The sequence below is a fragment of the Hyla sarda genome, chromosome 6, assembly GCF_029499605.1.
Source record: "Hyla sarda isolate aHylSar1 chromosome 6, aHylSar1.hap1, whole genome shotgun sequence".
NCBI classification, from domain to species: domain Eukaryota; kingdom Metazoa; phylum Chordata; class Amphibia; order Anura; family Hylidae; genus Hyla; species Hyla sarda.
This window is the reverse complement of record NC_079194.1, coordinates 262167916-262190525: the sequence shown is the minus strand read 5'-3', so window position 1 is coordinate 262190525 and position 22610 is coordinate 262167916. Positions and strand designations below refer to the sequence as shown.

Sequence of the window (22610 nt, the reverse complement as noted above, 5' to 3'; positions counted from 1 at the left end):
ATGGGGCTCTATTTTTGTGCCGTAATCTGTTGATTTTATCGGTATCATTGTGGGATTGATCGGACTTTTAGAGCAGTTTTTATTTTCTGGGATGTGACATGATAAAAAAAAAAAAAAAAACTATTCTGGGGTTTAGCTTTTTTTACTCCTTTTTTTAAACAGCTACTGTACGGTATAAATAATGCAATATTTTAACCCCTTCCCAATCCATGACATACATGTACGTCATGGGTCGGGTGGGCGGACATGGCGCTGGTCCATGGGTTGCTCCAATGTTTGTCATTTTACAGGTTAAAGGGTTAATCCACTGGGGGGAAAAAAATTCCAAATTAACTGGTGCCAGAAAGTTAAACAGATTTGTAAATGACTTCCATTTAAAATTCTTGATCCTTACAGTACTTATCAGCTGCTGTATACTACAGAGGACGTTCTTTTCTTTTTGAATTTCCTTTCTGTCTGACCACAGTGCTCTCTGCTGACACCTCTGTCCATGTCAGGAACTGTCCAGAGCAGGATAGGTTTGCTATGGGGATTTGCTCCTACTCTGGGCAGTTTCTGACATGGACAGAGATGTCAGCAGAGAGCACTGTGGTCAGACAGAAAGGAATATCAAAAAGAAAAGAACTTCCTGTGGAGCATACAGAAGCTGATAAGTACTGGAAGGATTAAGATTTTTAAATAGAAGTTATTTAAACATCTGTTTCACTTTCTGGCATCAGTTGATTTAGATTTTTTTTTTTTTTTTACAGTGGAGTACTCCTTTAAAAACCATGATCTTTACAGACATTCGGTTTTACCTTTTCTCATCTCTTTTGATCAGATTTTGCAACATCGGATTTTACAATGCGACGGTCGGATGTCAAAACCGTAATGTGAACCCACCCTGTGTTTTCCATACAGTGCATCTTCGTGTTAATCCAGCTGTATCAGAAAGCAGGCAAATACAGTGATCCCTCAACTTACAATGGCCTCAACATACAATAGTTTCAACATACAAAGGTCCTTCCTGGATCATTGTAACTTGAAACCAGACTCAACATACAATGTACAGACAGTCCAGATCTGTGAAACGTGTCAATGAACTGACCAATCAGAATGGGCATTCACTGGTAAAACACCTATATTACTGAAATGCATGCACTGACTGGTGTCTGGTAGCGCCCCCTACAGTACAAGGAGGTATTACATGTTCTGTACTCTACCTGTGCCACAGTTACCTGCTCCTTTGGACACCAAGTAAGGTCAGATCCATTTTACTTTTTTAGGACACTGTGTACTGTACAGGACCCTGAAGAAGCTCCTGTCCTCTACATAGACAGTGATTACAGCTCCCAGCAGATCTTTCCTACTTTTTTTTATATAAGGACTAATATAACTATACAGTTGTCCCTCATGTTACTATTAATTGGTTCTAGGACGACCATTGTATGTTGAAACCATCGTATGTTGAGACCAGAACTCTATGGAAACCTTGTAATTGGTTCTAAAGGCACCAAAATGTCATCCAAAAATAGGAAAAAGTGAGAATTAAATAAAAATAAGTAGATAACTAATACAGATAAAGCAAATCCTTACATATAAAAGTAATAAAGAGCTGCTGGGAGCTGTAATCACGGTCTATGTCAGTGTTTCCCAAGCAGGGAGCCTCCAGCTGTTGCAAAACTACAACTCCCAGCATGCCCGGACAGCCAAAGGCTGTCTGGGCATGCTGGAAGTTGTAGTTTTGCAACAGCTGGGGGCACCCTGCTTGGGAAGCACTGGTCTATGTAGAGGACAGGAGCTTCTTCGGGGTCCTGTACAGTACACACAATGTCCTAATAAAGTTACATGGAGCCGCCCTCACCTGGTGTCCAAAGAAGCAGTTAATCCTGGTACAGGTAAAGAGTACAGAACATGTACTGTAGGGGGCGCTACCAGACACCAGTCAGTGCATACACTTCAGTAATACAGGAGTTTTACCAGTAAAATGCCCATTCTGATTGGTCAGATCTTCCGGCCTTTGACATGTTTCACAGATCTGGACTGTCCGTACATTGTATGTTGAGTCTGGTTTCAATTTACAATGGTCCAGAAAAGACCATTGTATGCTGAAACTATTGTATGTTGAGGCCATTGTAAGTTGAGGGGTCACTGTATAATATTTTGGTGGCTTCAGAACCAATTAGGCTGGGTTCACATCACGTTTTGTCCCATACGGGAGCGCATACGGCAGGGGGAGCTGAAAACTTGCGCTCCCGTATGTAATTTCAATGAGCTGACCTGAGTGAAACACTGACTCCGGTCGGCTCATTTTTGCCCCGTATGCGGTTTTCCACCGGATCTAAAATCGTAGTCGACCGCTATTTTAGGTGCCGTTGGAAAACCGGTTACGGGGCAAAAATGAGCCGACCGGAGTCAGTGTTTCTCTCCGGTCAGCTCATTGAAATGAATTACATACGGGAGCGCATACGAAGGCATACAGGAGCGCAAGTTTTCAGCTGTCCCTGCCGTATGCGGTCCTGTATGGGACAAAACGTGATGTCAGCCTTACCAGGTTTCCATAGAGTCCTAGGCTGAACATACAATGGTCATTCCGGAACCAATTAATATTGTAACTTGAGGGACCATTGTAGAGGTGAAACACTAAAGGCATGTGTAATAGAAAACGTATACGGGAACTGTATTGCAAAAACGTGTTGTGAATGCACCCTTAGATTGGTCACTGCTTCCCAACAAGGGTGCCTCCAGCTGTTGCAAAACTACAACTCCCAGCATGCTGAGAGTTGTAGTTTTGCAACAACTGGAGGCACCTTGGTTGGGAAACAATAGGCAGGGAGATGTGTCCAGGGGGAGGATCTCCTCGGTAGAGGTCATATGAAGGACATGGTACTTCTCTGCCCATAATCCACACAGACGGAGCGGATCAGCTGCTGAAGGTCACTGACAGAGTCCCTGGTAGACTTGTGACCACACTGAGGAACAGGAGGAGGAACACACGGACTTCACTCAGCCTCAAGGTCGCACACAAGGTCGTTTCATTAGGCAGAGCCAGAATACTAATGCAAGCTGCGCTATTCTCTGTGCATGCACCATACTTCAGTCTATACACAACCTCAGCCCTGGTTATTACTGTGTCACCCATTATATCCTCCCTGAATATGTAATGAAGCCGGCCGGCCAGTCAGCGCAGAACACACAACGCGGCACCAATGCCGGACGGATTAGCAGTGCGGCTGCTGAGCATGCGAGGCCCCGCCCCTTCCCTGCTTGTCACCAGCTGGAGGAGGACCCGCTGTAGGAAGTGTGTGAGTGTGTGACACGGAGTGTGAGTGAGTGTGTGTAAGCCGCGTCCTCTGCTGCGTCCTACACAAGTGTGTGTATACACGGCCGGTGCACACAACACACATGTCCGGGAAAGACCAGCGCGCAATTCACACCCGGTGAGTGTGCAAGACCGGGGGCCAGGACGGCGCAATGACAACAGGAGCCTGACGTGAGTTTACAAGCAGGACTGAGGGACTGTACACAAGTCTATAGGCGGTGGGGAAGAGGAAGAGTGTGCACACTTGTGTATTATTGTATCTGTGCAGTGTAGATTATTTATAAAACAAACAATGGATACAATGTCATGTGACCAGCACTATTATAGCAGTTATAATTCTTACTTTTACTTTTTAAGAAGGTCTCCCACCCCAAAAATGAATTTATTTTGGAAGTTTAGAAGTAGCAATGTGCAAAAGTGGCGTGTTCCCATGGGCGACATGTCACGACAGACTGTGAGACGTTTCCTTGTGTCCCTAGACTGAGACATTTTAAGTAGAGTAGTAAAATGTATTGACATTGGACTATGTCAGTGTTTCCCAACCAGGGGGCCTCCAGCTGTGGCAAAAAACTACAACTCTCAGCATGCCCAGACAGCTAAAGGCTGTCTGGGCATGCTGGGAGTTGTAGTTTTTGCCACAGCTGGAGGCCCCCTGGTTGGTAAACACTGGGCTATGTAATTACATCAATTTGTATATTCCAGTGTTCTATATATAACATTGCTGTACACAGACATCATTGGCTATAGCAAGGTTGCAAAACTACTACTACCATCATACCCTGACATCCAAAAGCTGTTGGGGCATGATGGGAGAGGTAGTTTGGCAAAAGCTGAAGAACAGTGCAGATATGTATGTGTGTGTGTGTGTGTGTGTGTGTGTGTGTGTGTGTGTATATATATATATATATATATATATATATATATATATATATATATGTGTATATATATATATGTGTGTGTGTGTGTATATATATATATATATATATATATATATATATATATATATTACATTTCCATGACAAAACTTCAGGACTCTGCCTAGCAGGGGTACAGCCGTTTCCTTTCCCTTTCTTATGAAGTATATATAGATCCTATACAGCATGTGATGATCCTGTTATTCTTCTATAGGGCTCCCTCTCTCCTCTCGCAGACATGCAGTGACTTTGAGCCAAGGTCATTGGGATTTTGGAGACGTGGGTCAATGTCTGTGGCTGCAGCGCTGGGCTCTGGTTAGATCCGAGTAGATAAATAGAGAAGTAGATGGATCACATGCTCTAGCTATAAATCTATTCCTTGTATATAATCTTCTGTAATGCTATAAGAAGACAAGATGTGACTTTTTAGATAGTTGCAATATATTATTATTATTATTATTATTTTGTTAATAGCACTTGAGTTGTAGAAGATCTGGACTAGAAAAACATAGCTGATTTCTTCTAGAAACAGTGCCACTCTTGTCTTCAGGTTGTGTGTGGTATTGCAGCTTAGTTCTATTGGAAAGAAGCTGAAGACAGGTGTGGTGCTGTTGTGTGTTTTATTTATTTATTTATTTTTTTTGGAAGAAAGCCGCTATGTTTTCCTAATCCTGGATAACCCCCTTTAACCTTTGAAATCACAAAGCTCATGCTAAGATGGCAATATCCCCTTTAAAGGGGTATTCCAGGAAAAAACTTTATTTTTTCTATCGACTGGCTCCAGAAAGTTAAACAGATTTGTTAATGACTTCTATTAAAATGTTTTAATCTTTTCAATAATTATCAGCTGCTGAAGTTGAGTTGTTCTTTTCTGTCTGGCAACACTGCTCTCTGCTGACATCTCTGCTTGTCTTGGGAACTGCAAAGAGTAGAAGAGGTTTGCTATGGGGATTTGCTTCTAAACTGGGAGTTTCCCAAGACACGTGTCATCAAAGAGGACAGAAAAGAACGATTCAACTTCAGCAGCTCATAAGTACTGAAAGGATTAAGATTTTTTTAATAGACGTAATTTTCAAATCTATTTAAAGGGGTTATCCAGGAAAAAAAAATAATTTTTATATATCAACTGGCTCCAGAAAGGTAAACAGATTTGTAAATTACTTCTATTAAAAAATCTTAATCCTTTTCGTATTCATATGGCTCCAACAACCCAGCTTTCTTAGAATCCTGAATAGTGCTGTAGAAGATGTGAATGTTATCACAGCACATGCCAACAGATTCCCATTCTGGACTCTGTAATGAAAGTATTCAATCAACTTATCCAGGTACAGAAACAGTTAAAGGGGTTATCCAGGATTTTTTTTTTATATATATTTCTCAACTGGCTCCAGAAAGTTAAACAGATTTGTAAATTACTTCTATTAAAAAATCTTAATCCTTTCAGTACTTATGAGCTTCTGAAGTTAAGGTTGTTCTTCTCTGTCTAAGTGCTCTCTGATGACACGTGTCTCGGCACTTAGACAGAAAAGAACAACCTTAACTTCAGAAGCTCATAAGTACTGAAAGGATTAAGATTTTTTAATAGAAGTAATTTACAAATCTGTTTAACTTTCTGGAGCCAGTTGAGATATATATAAAAAAAAAATTCCTGGATAACCCCTTTAACTGTTTCTGTACCTGGATAAGTTGATTGAATACTTTCATTACAGAGTCCAGAATGGGAATCTGTTGGCATGTGCTGTGATAACATTCACATCTTCTACAGCACTATTCAGGATTCTAAGAAAGCTGGGTTGTTGGAGCCATATGAATATTACTCAGCCTTACCAAAATCATTTTTTTTTTTACAACATGACAGGGAAGGACAAGTCAAGGACTAAAGTTGTTTTAATAGGACCGTTCTCTAGCCCTTCCAGTAAGAGTTTAGTAGAGCAGTGTTCTCTAACTTTTGCCATTCCAGCTATGGGAAAACTACAACTCCCACTATGCTCTAAGAATGAAGGCTAAAACAGTGTTTCCCAACCTGTGACTCTCCAGCTGTTGCAATACTACAACTCCTATCATGCCCTGACAGCCTTCGGCTGTCAGGGCATGATGGGAGTTGTAGTATTGCAACAGCTGGAAAGCCGCAGATTGAAGGACACTGCAGTAGGGAATATAAGGAACAAAGTAGATTAGTGTATATATAAAATATAACTTGATCTATAAACTGTATGCACCGTATAGTCACGCTCTGTGTTTTTCTGTCTACAGATGTTTCTTCTCCTTTAACAACTATCAGCCAAGACACCAGCCCCAACCACCTGTCGACAAAGGGTGTCTGCCCCACAACAGCAGGAGTAGTAGTGTTGCCTTCATGTGTATCTCCTCGTGAGTACTCGCCATGCCATGTTCTTTGTAGTCCATATTGGTTTATGATAAAGTGCGTGCGCTGATACTTTTATGGACTCAGGAACTGCGCTCAGTGAGCCGAGATATTGTAGAGCGTAAGGGGGAGGGGTACAGGTCAAAGGTTAAACTGACCAGTTGTTACTTTCTACTCTTCCTGCACTGAAGCATTATTGCTATTTTCGATTCCTATACTCTTTACTGTTTGCCCCAGATCTGTAACTTTATTATAATTTTCCCCCTTTTGTGATCTTCTGACCCTGCCAGCACCCAAGGTAACCTTCCTTATCAGCAGCTTGGATTGTCCAGTCCTTGCATTTCTCCAGCTTTTTCCCCCTTGTTGTCTGAAAACAAATCCCGATCGTATACAAGTCTCCTGTATAACCCGTCAACATAGTTGTGTTGCTACAACCCTGCTACTGTTTCTGTCCTCTACACCCTGAGGTTATTGCTAAACCAGTCTAACTAAACACTGCATGAACCGGAGTAAAGGTCACTATCTATCCTTGGGTCGCCTGTCACTTACCTTCTCTGGTTCAGACTAGACTTATCTCATATAGTTTCTTTCTATTCTGTTAATAGCTGCGGGTGCTTTGTCTCCAGTTGTCTTAGTGATTTGCTCCTATATAGTTAGTGGCCGCTCTGACTGCCCTAAACAATGTACAATAGAAGTCCTGACATTCCACTATAACCGGCTTCTACCTGACTCTGGCTTTCTGGCGTTTCCGGAGTCACATGTTTGCCTCTATGAGGAGAATTGGATCTGACGAAGTGGGGGTCTCCACCCCTCGAAACGCGTTATCCCTGCACATTCCTGCATGAATAAAGTATTTTCTGCTTTATTGAAAACCAGACCTACGGCTATTATTCATCTTGAAAAGGAGTGCTTTTGGAGCACCGTGTTCTTCCGAGGATCTTAGATCCTCGCTTCTTGCTTCCATGTTTGCCTCTGTAGTACTTACCGCTAATACTAAAGGTGGCGTTGAGTACACTAAAGGTGGCCATATACATTAGTTACGGTCACCTACAGCCGTCACAGACATCAAAAGTTTTGATCGGTCAAGGTCTGGGTATTGACACCCCCTCTGATCACTAGACAGAGAACAGGGAGAAGTGTGTGGCTGAGCGCTTCACTCACCAGCTCATGGCTTGATCCCACGTAATGCCCCTTTCACACTACAATCATGTTCCTGCATTCTGACATCCGTTATTCAGCAATATCGGGTCATGAAAAAATGGATAAAATAAATATCTGAATACAACGGATGAGAACTGATGACCAATTTTAACAGACATTCTGTCAAAATAACGGACTATAACGGGTGATAACGGATGGCACATGTCCGTTATTTAGACAGAATGTCTGTTAAAATTGGTCATCAGTGATCATCCGTTGTATTGATTTTATGTCCGTTATTTTATTTCCATATGACTTCCTGGTTGTAATACTGTACTGAGCATGCTTAGTACAAAAAACCAGATCATTTAAAAAATATGATAATAACGGATGTTTTTTGTGAACATCCATTTCCCATAGACTTCAATGTTAAATTTTAATGGACGTTATTTCACTTTTATTTTTGGAACAAAAATTATTGCATGCACAGTCTTTTGTGGCAGCAAAAATAACAGAGATTAGAAAAACGGACATACCTGATGCAAAAGGATGGTCAAAAAATTCCCATTGACACGAATGGGATTTTTCGACGGCCGTTTTCAGGACTATTTGACGGGAGTAATGGCGGAGGTTTTTTTTTTTTTACAGGATGATTGATACCTGTAGTGTGAAAGGGGCCTAAGCCTGTGCCAGTCTACTGCAGCAAGTCAGATTGAGCAGCGCCAATGCTGCAGCCTCTTCAGTGGTTACTGCTGCTCATACCTGCAATACTTTAGTGGCAGTGTGGCCATCTTCAAGTGAACAGAGTAATCCTGCAGCACTTTGTTCTGCTGTAGCAATAAACCCTGAAGAGGCTACTTGTGTAAGTTTAACAACAAGGGCTCTAGAAGTGGAACCCCTGCCAATATATTATTTATAGCCTATCCTATGGATAGCCCTCGATTTACAGAACTAGATAACCCCGGTAAATTTGCAGCCTATCCTGTCTGTCTTGGCTTAACCCATTGCGAAAAAACGTGTGTTAAGGCTAGGTTTCCACTTGTTTTTTTTTTTCCAGGAATTTGTTTTAGGTAAAAAAACGCCATAAAATATGCCACAAAAACTGCCACAGATTTTTCCTGTGTTTTGGCGTTTTTACTTTTCTGTGGAAATTGCATTTTTGGCCTCTTTGGCAGTTTCCCTGGGGGCGTTATATTCCGGATTTTGTTGGGTACCAAAAAAGAAATAAAAATGCAGTAGGGTTGGGAAAATTGTAGGGAACAAATTTTCTATTTTTTTTTTTTAGAACAAATTAATTTATTTATATATTTTTTAAGCAGGGCAAAATTTATGTATGTGAGCAGAGACCTGAAAATGTACCCGGCAATATTAAAAATGGATAAGGGGTCCATGTCTTCTTAAAAATAATATATTTTTTACTTTCATTTTATGAAACTTTTTATTACTAATGTATTTACTGTATCTTAATGTTGTTTTTAATAAATATTGTGTTTAATACTATATTAACTACCGGTATATGTCCATCCTTATTTGCGGTGCTACCACTACTCCCAGCATGGAATAGTGTGTTGGGAGCAGTAGTACCTGCACTAGGGGACAGATCGTAGCCGGTCTCACCGCTCCACTCTCCTGCACTGTACTTTACTCCAGAAGAGAACTTCACCTCAAAGGTTCATATTTCCCGCTGAGCGTTTTTGATTGGCCGACATAAAAAGAATGAAAACCGTCCGCAAAAACGCCATTCGTTAAAACCCACATGGCTTTTTTTTTAATGCAGTTTATTCATTACCATAGCCTCCATGGGAGAAAAAACGCCACGAATTTTGTGAAAAAAGTTTCAACATTCTGCGATTATGAAAAACTGCCAAGGAGCAGGAAAACACCAAAGAGGGATGAAAAAACGCCCAGTGGAAATTGCATTTTGCGATTTCCTGTTGATTTACAGCTAACATCTGGTTGCAGCGTTTTTTTCACTGAAAAAGATTTGGCCCATTTTTTTTTATTGGCGTTTAAAACAAACAAAAAAAAACAAATGGAAACCTAGCCAAATGGGTTATCACGGATTAGAAAAACTGAGCCGATTTTTTTATTTAATTTTTTTTCTAAAACCTAAAACAGCACAACCTCTGTCCTCAGGTAGTATGTGGTATTGCAGCTGAGTTCCATTGAAGTCAATGCAGCCTAGCTGTAATATCACACACAACCTAAGGACAGGCGTGCTGCTATTTTTCTCCTGGATAATCTCTTTAAAGGACATCTGTACTGCATGCATTTTACATATTCCTGTGCCTGGGCTGCAAAAATAAAATAAACTTTGACTCACCTTCCTACGTTCCCCTGTTGCTCCGGTGCCGGCCTCACTGTTCTCGGCTGAGGTCCTCTTGCTGCTTCCTGGGGACGGTGACGTCACAGAGCCGTCAGTGTATCACCGGCCAGCGGAGAACCGTGAGGCCGGTATCGGAGCAACAGGGGAACGTAGGAAGGTGAGTCAAAGTTTATTTTGTTTATGTTTGCAGGCCGGGCAGGAATATGTAACATGCATGCAGTACAGATGTCCTTAAATACATGCATTTTTTTTTTTTTTTTAGCATTCTGTATTCATGGAATCTGCTAAAGTTAAACATAGAGCAAAGACCTAGTGTTAAGATGTGCCAGAAATGACATGGCTTTATACGGTATACATCTATCAATTGACTTGTGGTGTTAAAACATGGGGTGACAAATTACTGTAGATTTAGGAGCCAGTTCCACTCCAGGAGGCAGAACTGTAGAAGAACAGTATGATATTAAGTTGCCAACAGGAAATCGCCACCATTACAGCTAATATGAGGGATATTTGTGTGAGAAAACTGGGTGATGGATAGCATGGGGACTGTAATGGTAGCCATATTGACTTATCATCAAGCTTCCCTAGAAACATATAGCTGAAAAAAAAAATGGCAAAATGGAATACATCCACGGTACTTACAACTAGAGGGCGACCCAAGGACAAGGTTAATACAGTTTAACCCCTTAACGGCCACGGGGTTTTCCATTTTTGCACTTTCGTTTTTTCCTCCTCACCTTTTAAAAATCATAACCCTTTAAATTTTGCACCTAAAAATCCATATTATGGCTTATTTTTTGCGCCACCAATTCTACTTTGCAGTGACATCAGTCATTTTAGCCAAAAATCTATGGCAAAACGGAAAAAAAAATCATTGTGCGACGAAATTGAAGAAAAAACGCCATTTTGTAATTTTTGGGGGCTTCCGTTTCTACGCAGTACATTTTTCGGTAAAAATGACACCTAATCTTTATTCTGTAGGTCCATACGATTAAAATGATATCCTACTTATATAGGTTTGATTTTGTCGTACTTCTGTAAAAAATCATAACTACATGCAGAAAAATGTATACGTTTAAAATTGTCATCTTCTGACCCCTATAACTTTTTTATTTTTCCGCGTATGGGGCGGTATGAGGGCTTATTTTTTGCGCCGTGATCTGAAGTTTTTAGCGGTACCATTTTTGTATTGATCTGACTTTTTGATCGCTTTTTATTCATTTTTTCATTATATAAAAAGCGACCAAAAATACGTTATTTTGGACTTTGGAATTTTTTTTGCCCGTACGCCATTGATCGTGCTGTTTAATTAATAATATATTTTTATAGTTCGGACATTTACGCACGCGGCGATACCACATATGTTTATATTTATTTTTATTTACATGGTGTTTTTTTTATGGGAAAAGGGGGGTGATTTAAACTTTTATTAAGGAAAGGGTTAAATCACATTTCTTAACTTTTTTTTTTTACACTTTTTTTTTTTTTTTTTTTTTGCAGTGTTATAGCTCCCATAGGGACCTATAACACTGCACACACTGATCTTATAGTATAGTATAGTGGTGTCCAAACTGTGCTCTTCCAGATGTTTAAAAACTACATCTCCCAGCATGCTAAGACTGTCCAGGCATGCTGGGAGTTGTAGTTTTGCAACATCTGTAGGGCTACAGCTTGGGCACCACTCCAGATGTTGCAAAACTGCTACTCCCAGCATGCCCAGACAGCACTTTGGCTGTCTGGGCATGCTGGGAGTTGTAGTTTGGCAACTCATTGAAGGCAGCAGTGAAGGTCACTTACCACGGATCTTTACTGCTGCCTTCACCGCTGCTCCACCACCGCCTTCTCACTGCCGCAGATCCCGCGACTGATCCCGCTGCTGCCTAAGCCGATCTCACCGCGATTGCCAGTTCCGCCGCCATCCTGAACTGCTCTGGTACCGCCGCCATCTCCCCCTGCTCTGCCCGACATCCAGGGGCAGGCAGAGTGGGGATTTCAACTATAAACCGTCGACCCCCCCTCCCCCCAACTGCCATTGATCGATTAGTCTCTGGGATCTCCGATCATCCCCATTTTCCGGGCTATCGGGTCATCAGAGACCCGATCAGCCCGGAATTGCCGCAAATCAACAATCTGAATTGACCTCAGGACCCCCCCTGGGCGATATGCTGGGAAGCCTGCTGAACGATATCAGCAGGCATCCCGGTCTGGTCCCCACCCGGCGAGCGGCAGGGGCCGGAGGAAGAATGCGTGGCGTACCTGTACGCCTTGAGTCCTTAAGGACTCGGAAACGGGGGCGTATGGGTACGTCCTGCGTCCTTAAAGGGTTAAAGCCAAAGCCAGGATTAGATCCAATTGTATAAAACGACTGATATGTCCCCTCTCTTTTGCATCCACTTCTGTTTTAAAATCCTCCACACCGAATGTGTGATTTCAGTCTTAAATGGGTTATCCTGCCTTATAAAATTGATGCCGTAAATATTACATCAGTAGGGGTCCGACTCCAAGCATCTCCAATGATCAGCTGTTTTTAGCTCTGAGCAATTTGCAACCTTCCACCTCTATATTGTGAAGGACAGCCCCTCCAGACATCAGTTTTATAAGGCTGAATATCACCTTGAAAGTATCCTTGTCATTTACATACATTTTTGACATGTTGCATAGACATTTAGATCGGTCAGGGTCTCAGATTATTAAATATAGTCTGGTGAAGCACGCTTCAGTGCTTAGCTCTGCACCCAATCCTTCTTATTGCAAGAGATGGACTCCGGTATTAGTGTATGGAGCCCATCTTCTGATGGACATACCTTTCAGATATCTTTCCCGTGTACACACTGAATGTTTATATATTCTGAACAGAGAGACAGGACAAAGCTACTGGCAGACTTCTCTGGTGGCATAATACTTTCAGAAGAAAAAAAGATTGGATGTGTTAAAATCCAGTACAACTGACCCTTCTCTTGAGTTACCAATATACACATTGGTGGGCTCAGCCAACTTTAATCGTATGTACAATACCAGATATAGGTTGTATCCACACACAGTGGAATTTTTCTCACCACTGAATCTGTAGAAAGATCCACATGCAGGTTTTACTGCAGATTGTGCTTCAAATTCACTACAAGATTTTGCCCTTACTAAAAATATCTTCCACTTTGCTAAATCTTATCCACTTGTCCTATATTGTAATTTGCAGCAAGTTTTACCTGCACAAATCTGCAAGTAAAATCTGTAGCAAATCTCCCATGTTTAAATCCATGTTTCCTACATTAAACATAAGCCCAAATCTGTCTCCTATACCTGGTGCATTGTGGTGGCTCACTGGTTACCTTGCAGTGCAGGAGGGTAGTCCTAGAGCAGCATCAGCCAGAGGGCACTTTCCTAAGTTTGTACGTTTCCCCTGTGAAATGTAGTTTTAACTGCCCCCCCCCCCCCCACCACCACCACCACCACCACCACTCAGATTAATATACATATTTTCAGCAAAACAGTTCAGAATTCTTGCTGCTTTCCTTCCATTATAATTCCAGTGCAGGTCCTGAGATGTGGTCTGCTTGCTGACATATTGACAGGACTATTGAATAACAATAAATGGAGTTGAGGTATTGGGTTCACACAAAGGCTGCCATGTGAACTATGATTCCAATGCATTTTATTTCGGAATGTTAACAGTCATTTTGTTTCCTTTTCACAGTACACTTCTTTATCATGTCTTCTCGTGACAGACGCCCTGATCTCTGTATCAAGGCAGAACCAGGGACTCCAGAAAGCATTGGACGCCGGAGCCCCAGTGGATCTAGTGATAGCAGTGGACACGGACCTGAACCACAGGGTCCTCGCTGCTGCCGAGGTGGTGATGATGAACCAGAAGATACACCTGGAAGGGGCAAATATGTCCTAAACTCCATCCCTAAAAGGCTCTGCCTGGTGTGTGGCGATGTGGCATCTGGATACCACTATGGAGTTGCTTCTTGTGAAGCTTGTAAAGCTTTCTTCAAACGCACTATACAAGGTTAGGCTTTAACTGCAAGCCTTTTGTACATGATCTGCATTGCACCTTATCGACTGTGGTCCCTTTACATTTATACGTTCTTTAATGGGAGGAGGATTATTTCCTGTTTTCATTACTTCCTGGAATATTTTAAACTAAAAGGGTGTCAAGTAAAGGTAGACAGCAGTGGTCTCAAACTGTGGCCCTCCAGATGTTGCAAAACTTCAACTCCCAGCATGCCCGGACAGTTGTTAGTTGTCCGGGCATGCTGGTAGTGGAAGTTTTGAAACATCTGGAGGGCCACAGTTTGAGACCATTGCAGTACAGTGTTGCTTGAATGATCACATCTTGAATTTGGTAGGTCCAACTGACTCTCCTATGTGTATGGGGCCTCCCAACTCAGGTTGATGATGGAGGAAAAGAAGGGTTGGGTATTGTTGAACTTCAGTTTCCAATCATTTTGTTCCCCATGAGGATAGTCCCTATAGTTTCGTTTCATCTAATATATCCATGGTAAAAAAAAAAGCCAGTGGGGTCAATTTATCAGTTATCATATACCTCTCTATGTTAGTCCTTACAGGTAAAGTCATGTATATCTCACAGAAAAGGGTTGCAGTAACACATGTTTTGCTATACACATGTTTATTACCTTTGTGTGATTCGGAACTAAACCAAAAAAGGGAGCAAAAAAAGCAAATTATCATAATGTCACACCAAACTCCAAAAATGGGCTGGACAAAATTATTGGCACCCTTAACTTAATATTTGGTTGCACACCCTATGGAAAAAATACGGTAACTGAAATCAGTCGCTTCCTATAACCATCAATAAGCTTCTTACACCTCTCAGCTGGAATGTTGGAACACTCTTCCTTTACAAACTGCTCCAGGTCTCTCTTATTGGAAGGGCGCCTTTTCCCAACATCAATTTTAAGATCCCAAGATCTCAGATGCAAACCCAGCTTTATGACACTGGGCTGTACAGTGCGACCCAAAATCCGTTGGTAGTCCTCAGATTTCATGATGCCTTGCACACATTCAAGGCACCCAGTGCCAGAGGCAGCAAAGCAACCCCCAAACATCATTGACCTCCACCATATTTCACTGTAGGTACTATGTTCTTTTCTTTGTAGGCATCATTCTGTTTTCGGTAAACAGTAGAATGATATGCTTTACCAAAAAGCTCTATCTTGGTCTCATCTGTGCACAAAACATTTTCCCAAAAGGATTTTTGCTTACTCAAGTTCATTTTGGCATAATGTATTCTGTCTTTTTATGTCTCTGTGTCAGCAGTGGGGTCCTCCTGGGTCTCCTGTCATACTGTTTCATTTCATTTAAATGTCGACTGATAGTTCACGTTGACACTAATGCTCCCTGAGCCTGCAGGACAGCTTGAATATCTTTGTAACTTGTTTGGGGCTGCTTATCCATCATCCGGACTATCCTACGCTGACACCTTCATCAATTTTTCTCTTGCATCCACGCCCAGGGAGATTAGCTACAGTGTCATGGGTTGCAAACTTTTGATAATGTTGCGCGCAGTGGACAAAGGCAAATCTAGATCTCTGGAGATGGACTTGTAACCTTGAGATTGTTGATATTTTTCCACAATTTTGGTTCTCAAGTCCTCAGACAGTTCTCTTCTCCTCTTTCTGTTGTCCATGCTTAGTGTGGCACACACAGACACACAATGCAAAGACTAAGTGAACTTCTCTCCTTTTTATCTGCTTTCAGGTGTGATTTTTATATTGCCCACACCTGTTCACATGCTTGAAACAATAATTTTTTTGCCACAATTTTGAAAGGATGCCAATAATTTTGTCCATTCCATTTTTGGAGTTTGGTGTGACATTATGTCCAATTTGCTTTTGCTTTTTTTTCCTTTTTTTTTTTTTTTTTAGTTCCAATACACACAAAGGGAATAAATATGTATATAGCAAAATGTGTTACTGCAATCCTTTTCTGTGAGAAATACTTCATTTTCTAGAAAAATTTCAGGAGTGCCAACATTTACGGCCATGACTGTATGAAGGCCTCTTATGTCTTACTTGAAGGAACATAGAGAGGTGTATAATAACAGTGATGTATTAAGTTGTCACATGTTATCAAATTAGACGTTTGGGAATAATACGATTTTTTTTTTTCTTTTTAGTAGTGCAGATTATTTGGCTGGAAGTTGTTACTATGGGCTTTTTTTTTTTTTTTTTTTTTTTTTTTTAGGTCCTAGACTAGGGCTACAAAGCAAGTGTCACATTGTACTGCTATAGAACGTATTGTTGTGCTGCCTGCATTGTAGTTAATGAAAGTGAATGTGGTACCATTGCATCACACAAGTTATTGTAACCTGACATTGCCAGAATTCCATGCCTGCTCGATTTTCTGGTGACGGTTAGTTCGCTGCAGCACAGCCACATTCACTTTCCTTAGCTGCAATGCAGACAGTGCACCGCTGCGACCTATGGCCGGGCAGTGTGTCATGGCCAAAGTGTGAAGCCCTTGTCTTACACAGGTGTTGGAAGTAGCTGTTCCATTTATCTGGGCAAATGCTACATTCTTTGTTCTTCTCTTCTTAGGCAATATCGAATACAGCTGTCCTGCTACCAATGAGTGTGAAATTACCAAAAGAAGACGGAAGGCATGCCAAGCCTGTCGATTTACTAAGTGTCTGCGGGTGGGCATGCTCAAGGAAGGTTAGTGTAATGCTTTTTATTAGTTTTTAGTTACATTTTTGACAGATCTCTTTATAAAGGACAGTTTCTGACATGTTATATAGTTGTGTTTTGGCATTCATAATATGGACAGTATACCTAAACAATCAGCAGTTCTACTGTATGCTACTTAGACCTCTCTAACCACATAGATAACCTGGATATTTCCTCCATCTAAACTATCTATTACTAGTAAAATAGTGACTTGAACTGGAAATAAAATATGAGAGTTAATGATGGTTGTATGATGGTTGGCAGGTTCTACAGATGGGCTTTTTTAAACTTGACTTTCAGGGGTGCGTTTAGACCGTGTAAGAGGGGGTCGGCAGAAATATAAGAGAAGACCAGAAGGAGACATCTTGCAATATACACCAGGAGCACAACCATCCCAACAAAGTTCGACTGTAGTCAAGAAACAAGGTAATAATTTATAGGCTGAATTTTCACTGCACATATTGAGTGATACATTATATAATTCGCTAAATAAGCAGTACACTTTCGACAAACCTTGCATTTAGAAAAAGTAGACGTACAATATAAGGAAATTTCTCCACTTATCTCCACTTTCCTGCTCCCCCACTCATTATTTACTCTGCAAAATCTTTGTAAAAAGCTGGCTGTAGAGAGATGATCTATATGGTGTTACGTCACATTTTAGTGCTACATTCACAGCATACACTACTCAGTACTGCTCTATAGTGTCCTTCATGCTGTAGAAAATATCAGAGGCTAGTCTCTCAGATACAACTGAAAATGAGAGAGACTGCAGAGGGGGAAAACTGGTGAAAAAAAGTCACAAGTTATAAAATGGCCAGAAATACTGGTACTCTTCACATACACACATTTTATTCTGAAACCGGTAACCGGTATGCTTCAACACATGATTTATTATCATAGATTGGGGGGAAAATGCAACTATAATCTGCTTCGTTATCAGTAGGAGGTGAAAACTATTCTATAGACAGGTTGCATGTACGTATACACATATACTATAAGCTGCTCTCTGAAATACACAGTATGGAACATACTGACACTTTTGTTCTTTTGCTGCTCAGTTTCTTCTATGTTTATCTGGCAGTGGTGTTCGCTTACAAAGTAGTATCATACTTATAATGCTACTAGAAACCTCTTGCTGTCGGCCCTATGTTACTGCTTCTCCTAATATTTTCTATTTGCTGTCATCAAGATAAAGTGTTGTAGAATAATGTTCATTCAGTAGACGGATCTTTTTTCCTGTTTTTTAGCTCCAGTGAACACTGTAGTCTCACATCTGCTGGTGGCAGAGCCAGATAAGCTGTTTGCTATGCCAGACCCATCACTTCCTGATGGCTACTTGAAGTCTATGAGCACATTGTGTGACCTCGCAGATCGAGAGATTGTTATTATTATCAGCTGGGCCAAGAACATCCCAGGTGCGTGATTAGTATCCCTCACAGTGTATGATGGTGAGGCTGTATCTGTCTGCATCTCTTTATTTATCTTTCATGTGTTTTTTTGGGTTTATGTAAATAAAGTTTCATCCTTGTATAATAAAGGTTCTTTAGGTTCTTTAATGCCTTAAAGGGGTACTCCAGTGAAAAACAAAACATTTTTTTTTCAAATCAATTGGTGCCAGAAAGTTAACCAGATTTGTAAATTAATTCTATTTAAAATTTTTAATCCTTCCAGTACTTATCAGCTGCTGTATGCTCCACAGGAAGTTGTACTTCTTTCTGGAGTTCTTGTCAGTCTGATCACAGTTCTCTCTGCTGACACCTTTGTCCGTATCAGGAACTGTCCATAGCAGGAGAGGTTTTCTATGGGGATCTGTTTGTACTGGATGAAGATTTTTAAATATAAGTAATTTACAAATCTGTTTAACTTGCTGCCACCATGTGTTTTCCACCTGAGTACTACTACTATTCCCGTTACATCAACAGGCATTTTTGTCCACACAACTGCTGCTCACTGGATAGTTTGGGTGGTCCCAGTGGTTGGCTGACCTGCTGGGTAAGGAACACGCTCTAGCAGCGCAGAGCTGGGGCCTGGTACAGGAGTTTGCAGGGGGGTCCTACGGATAGGGTTCTATTTTTTTTTTTAAGCTCTGGACATCTCCTGCTATCTATTGTTCAGTATTATGCAAAAACATAGTACTGGCTCTACAGGCTGCCCAAGAAGATTTGCCATCCTTCTGGCTGAAAGCTGGTAAGAGACCTCCGGCTGCTATTTGTGATTATCGATGAGCCCACCCAAACCCACTGGCACCTTCATTTGGCTATAGATGCCATGATTGGCATTAATGACAGCATCTATAGGGTTAATGACTGACATCAGCATGATCACTGATGTGTACCATTAGCGCCGGTGTCCCTGCAAGGACCCGCTGTGCATGAAGCGAGCTCTGCGCCTGCGCTCCATTCAGGTTCATGAACTAAATGTATGCCATGGTGCAATATTGCAGGGCACTCCGTAATTCATTTACATCATAGGTCCTCTGGGGGCTAACGTTGCCATTTAACTGTCTACATGTAACTGTAACATAGCTTTCGTGTATAAGTACAACATGTCCTAAATCAAGTAGCTAAATGTTCACAGCCGATATTTACTCTCTTGCAGGTTTTTCTTCCCTTTCTTTATCGGACCAGATGAGTCTCTTGCAGAGTGTCTGGATGGAGGTTCTTCTTTTGGGAGTTGTGTTCCGCTCCCTTCCATATGAAGATGAAGTTGTGTTTGCTGAGGATTTTGTATTGGATGAGGAGTCCTCACATTCTGCCCGTCTGACTGATCTCTGCTCCTGCATACTTCATCTGGTACGCAAGTATCGGGCTTTGCGTGTGGAAAGAGAGGAATATGTCATGTTAAAAGCCCTCACTCTTACGAATTCCGGTGAGTTGTCATTCTTGTGTTATTTTAAACAAAAGGAATATAATATTAGATTGTATTTGTTTAATTTGTAGACATGACCACCAGTTGTGTTGTGTCCTTCTGTATTGTTAAAAGCCAGTTATAGTGTTAGTCAACCCTATAACTTGCCCACAGTTGTAACAAAACTTGCAATAGTTGTTTCAGCCTTAGAGCATGTCAATGTATGTTGTGTGTTTAAAGCGTCACATAATAAAAAAAAACGAGCTAAAAGAATGACTATGGCACTCACCAGAGTTGATGGAACGGTGACTCTTTATTCGTGACAACCGGCTGACTACAGCATAGGGATGAAGGCTGTTGCTCCAGCGTCCCTCATCCCTATACTGTAGTCTGCCGGTTGTCACGAATAAAGAGCCACAGTTCCATCAATTACAGTGAGTGCCATTGTTATTCTTTTATCTCTTATTCCTTGCTTGTTTCTGGATTGAGCACCTTGATGAACTGTGTACGGGTCAAAGTGGCCTTCAGTGCTATGTGCTTGTAAGGCAGGATTGCTACAGGATTGCTGTGCCGATTGCTCTGTTTCCCTTACGTCCTAACCACGGATGGGGTATTCTGCCTCCATGGACAGGTTAGGACTGGTGGAAATTTTATTGACAACCTTAAGCTAATTAGTGGACCCTCCCCCCCAGCCCTCCCCCCCCACCTTACAAATATGGGAAGAATACCCCAGCCGCCTTTTTTTTTTTTTTCTGTCCTCCAGACAGGTTATGACTGGTGCAGGTCCAGTTTCTGGACCCTTTCTTTTTCTCCTTTCGTTTTTGGAGGTTTCTTTATTGACATACCTTCTTGGCATGTTTTGTCCACTTACTCTGCTGCTTTGCAGCTCCCTGTATCTTTTTTGCCGGCTCTGGCACTTCATGCATATATCCCTGTCAGGGTTTTTTTCCCTCCTGTGAGCGTGCTCTGCGCTCGGTGGTGAGAGTGGGTCGTGTCAGCGCTCTGTGTCTGACGTCACTTCCGGTTTTCGGCCGGAGTGTTTCCTCTAAGCTCCTAGGCTTAACTTTTTTTTTTTTTTTTTTTTTAGATTTTACTTATTTTCCAGGTTGCTAGACTAGTAACGTCTACTTTTTGGCTAGTTTTGTTATATCCTTGCTATATAAATTTTATTTTTCCCTAAGCTCCTCCCAATTAGGGGGGGGGGGGGGAGAGTTCCGGGGTTGGTGCCCAGGAGACCATTTAAGCCAGCCAGTTCAGGCTTTGGGTCTCCTGGAGCGGTTGTTCTTGTGGCTTTGTCCAAGTAATTCTTTCCTCAGCTGTTTGTTATTTGCTATTGTTATTTGCAAAGTTTGTTGCTTTTTTCTGTTTTCCTTGTGGTAAAACCTATCTTCTGGGATAATATTTTTTCCCTTCTTCCCCCTTCCTTTGTATAATTCTCTTTTTTTTTTTTTTTTTAAGGCATGTCATCGAATGACTGATCTAGGGAGGCGCCTCCTAAAAAGGCTACCTCTAAAAGAAAGCATCTTCAGTGCCATGATTGCCAGGCACAACTAGAGGACAACTATCAGTTCTCCCGCTGTCCGTCCTGCCGTGCTCGGTACCAGGCCCAGCAAGTACCATCTATTCAAGATATGGTGGTTTGGGTTAAAGATTTTGTTGCTTCAAATATGAGTACCATGAAGAGCTGAAGCAACTAGTGACCACCAAGAGGGCTAGTCCATCTTCGCTACCTAGGTCTATGGAGGTGTCTGGTGAAGCTGCTCGTGAGGATTCTAAGTCGTCATCCTCGAAAGAGGAGGAAAAAGACAGAGAAGGGTTCCATTCTTACCAAGCGGTTCAAGAGTATGTTCCCTATGCAGGAAGACCAGGTGTCTTCGTGGGGACTCGTTCCTCAGGTGGATTTGGATAAACTATTCAAGCGAACCTTGGTCCCTTTTTATGATGGCTCCAGTCTTCAAGATCCCATAGATTGCAAGGCCGACTGCGCCTTTAGGTGCTCTTATTCTACGACTTCGGCTTCTGTGGCCATAGCTTCCTCTGAGGTAGATACATTTCTGAGAGCTAGGTTCTCATAGATCCATGCCGACCTAGACTAAGGGGTGATACCGCCCCTCAACAGTTGAAGCTAGCTTCATAATATATGGCTCTTGCCTCTGTGGGGCTTAAACCTTGGAGGTCTGATTCCTCATCAAAGCATACCTTATGTGCAATGACTTACGAACCTGGCATATTATTTGGGACTGAACTTGACTGCAAAATGGAGGGGCTGTCTTGACAGGAAAGGGAAATCTCTTCCGCAGCAGCCCTTTCGTGGTCGAGCCAAGCGGTATGGGAACCGATCCGGTTCCCAAGCTAGAACCCAAAAAGATTGGGGGTCCCAAAAGAGGGGCACTAGGTGCTCCAGGGGTTACAAGGGCGGAAAGTCCTCGGCGCCCTGACTACGGGCCTCCCCGAGGCTCTTGGATTTGTGCCAGTTCCCCTATCCTGTCTCAACTCCCCTCTCTCTTTCTTCTAGTAGGCGGTCGCCATCAACATTTTTTGCCTGCCTGGCGGGCTCACATCCAGGATCCTTGGGTCCTTCGCATTATCTCGGAGGGTTACAGAGTGGAGTTAGACAATATTCCTCCAGACATGTTTGTGAGAACCAAACTTTTACCTTCCCACAAACAGAAGTTTCTGGAAACTTTATATTCTGGAATATCTTCAAAAGGGAGCCTTAGAGGAGGTTCCCATTCAAGAACTGGGAGCAGGCATCTATTCTCCTGTGTTCTTAGTCCCCAAGGTCACCGGGGACTGGAGAACTATTATAGACCTAAGGTTTTTCAACTGGTCTATCAGACACAAAACGTTTCCGAATGGAAACCATTCAGTCTGTCATCAATCTTCTAATACCTAGGTATTTCCTGGCAACCTTGGACCTCAAGGATGCTTATCTTCATATACCCATCCACACTGGGTCCAAAAGATTCTTAAGGATTGCTGTTCAGATTCAGGGAGTTCTGTAGCATTATCACTTTGTTGCCCT

At 41.9% G+C, this 22610-nt stretch overlaps 1 protein-coding gene across 4 annotated transcripts in view; it reads left to right on the top strand.

Annotated features, from left to right (window-relative positions):
- ESRRA (estrogen related receptor alpha) overlaps positions 1–22610 on the top strand; it is a 75086-nt gene that overhangs the window by 44744 nt on the left and 7732 nt on the right. The window contains exons 1-7 of one of the 4 annotated variants that reach the window (XM_056527159.1): positions 2884–3008; positions 6469–6585; positions 13738–14055; positions 16607–16723; positions 17036–17161; positions 17986–18153; positions 19337–19606. In XM_056527159.1, coding sequence (XP_056383134.1) covers positions 13752–14055; positions 16607–16723; positions 17036–17161; positions 17986–18153; positions 19337–19606 — 985 coding nt within the window. In that variant the 5' untranslated portion in view covers positions 2884–3008; positions 6469–6585; positions 13738–13751. Of the gene's footprint in view, positions 1–2883; positions 3009–3243; positions 3473–6468; positions 6586–13737; positions 14056–16606; positions 16724–17035; positions 17162–17985; positions 18154–19336; positions 19607–22610 lie in introns of those variants that run through there. The other 3 variants (XM_056527158.1, XM_056527157.1, XM_056527156.1) reach the window with 3 other exon arrangements.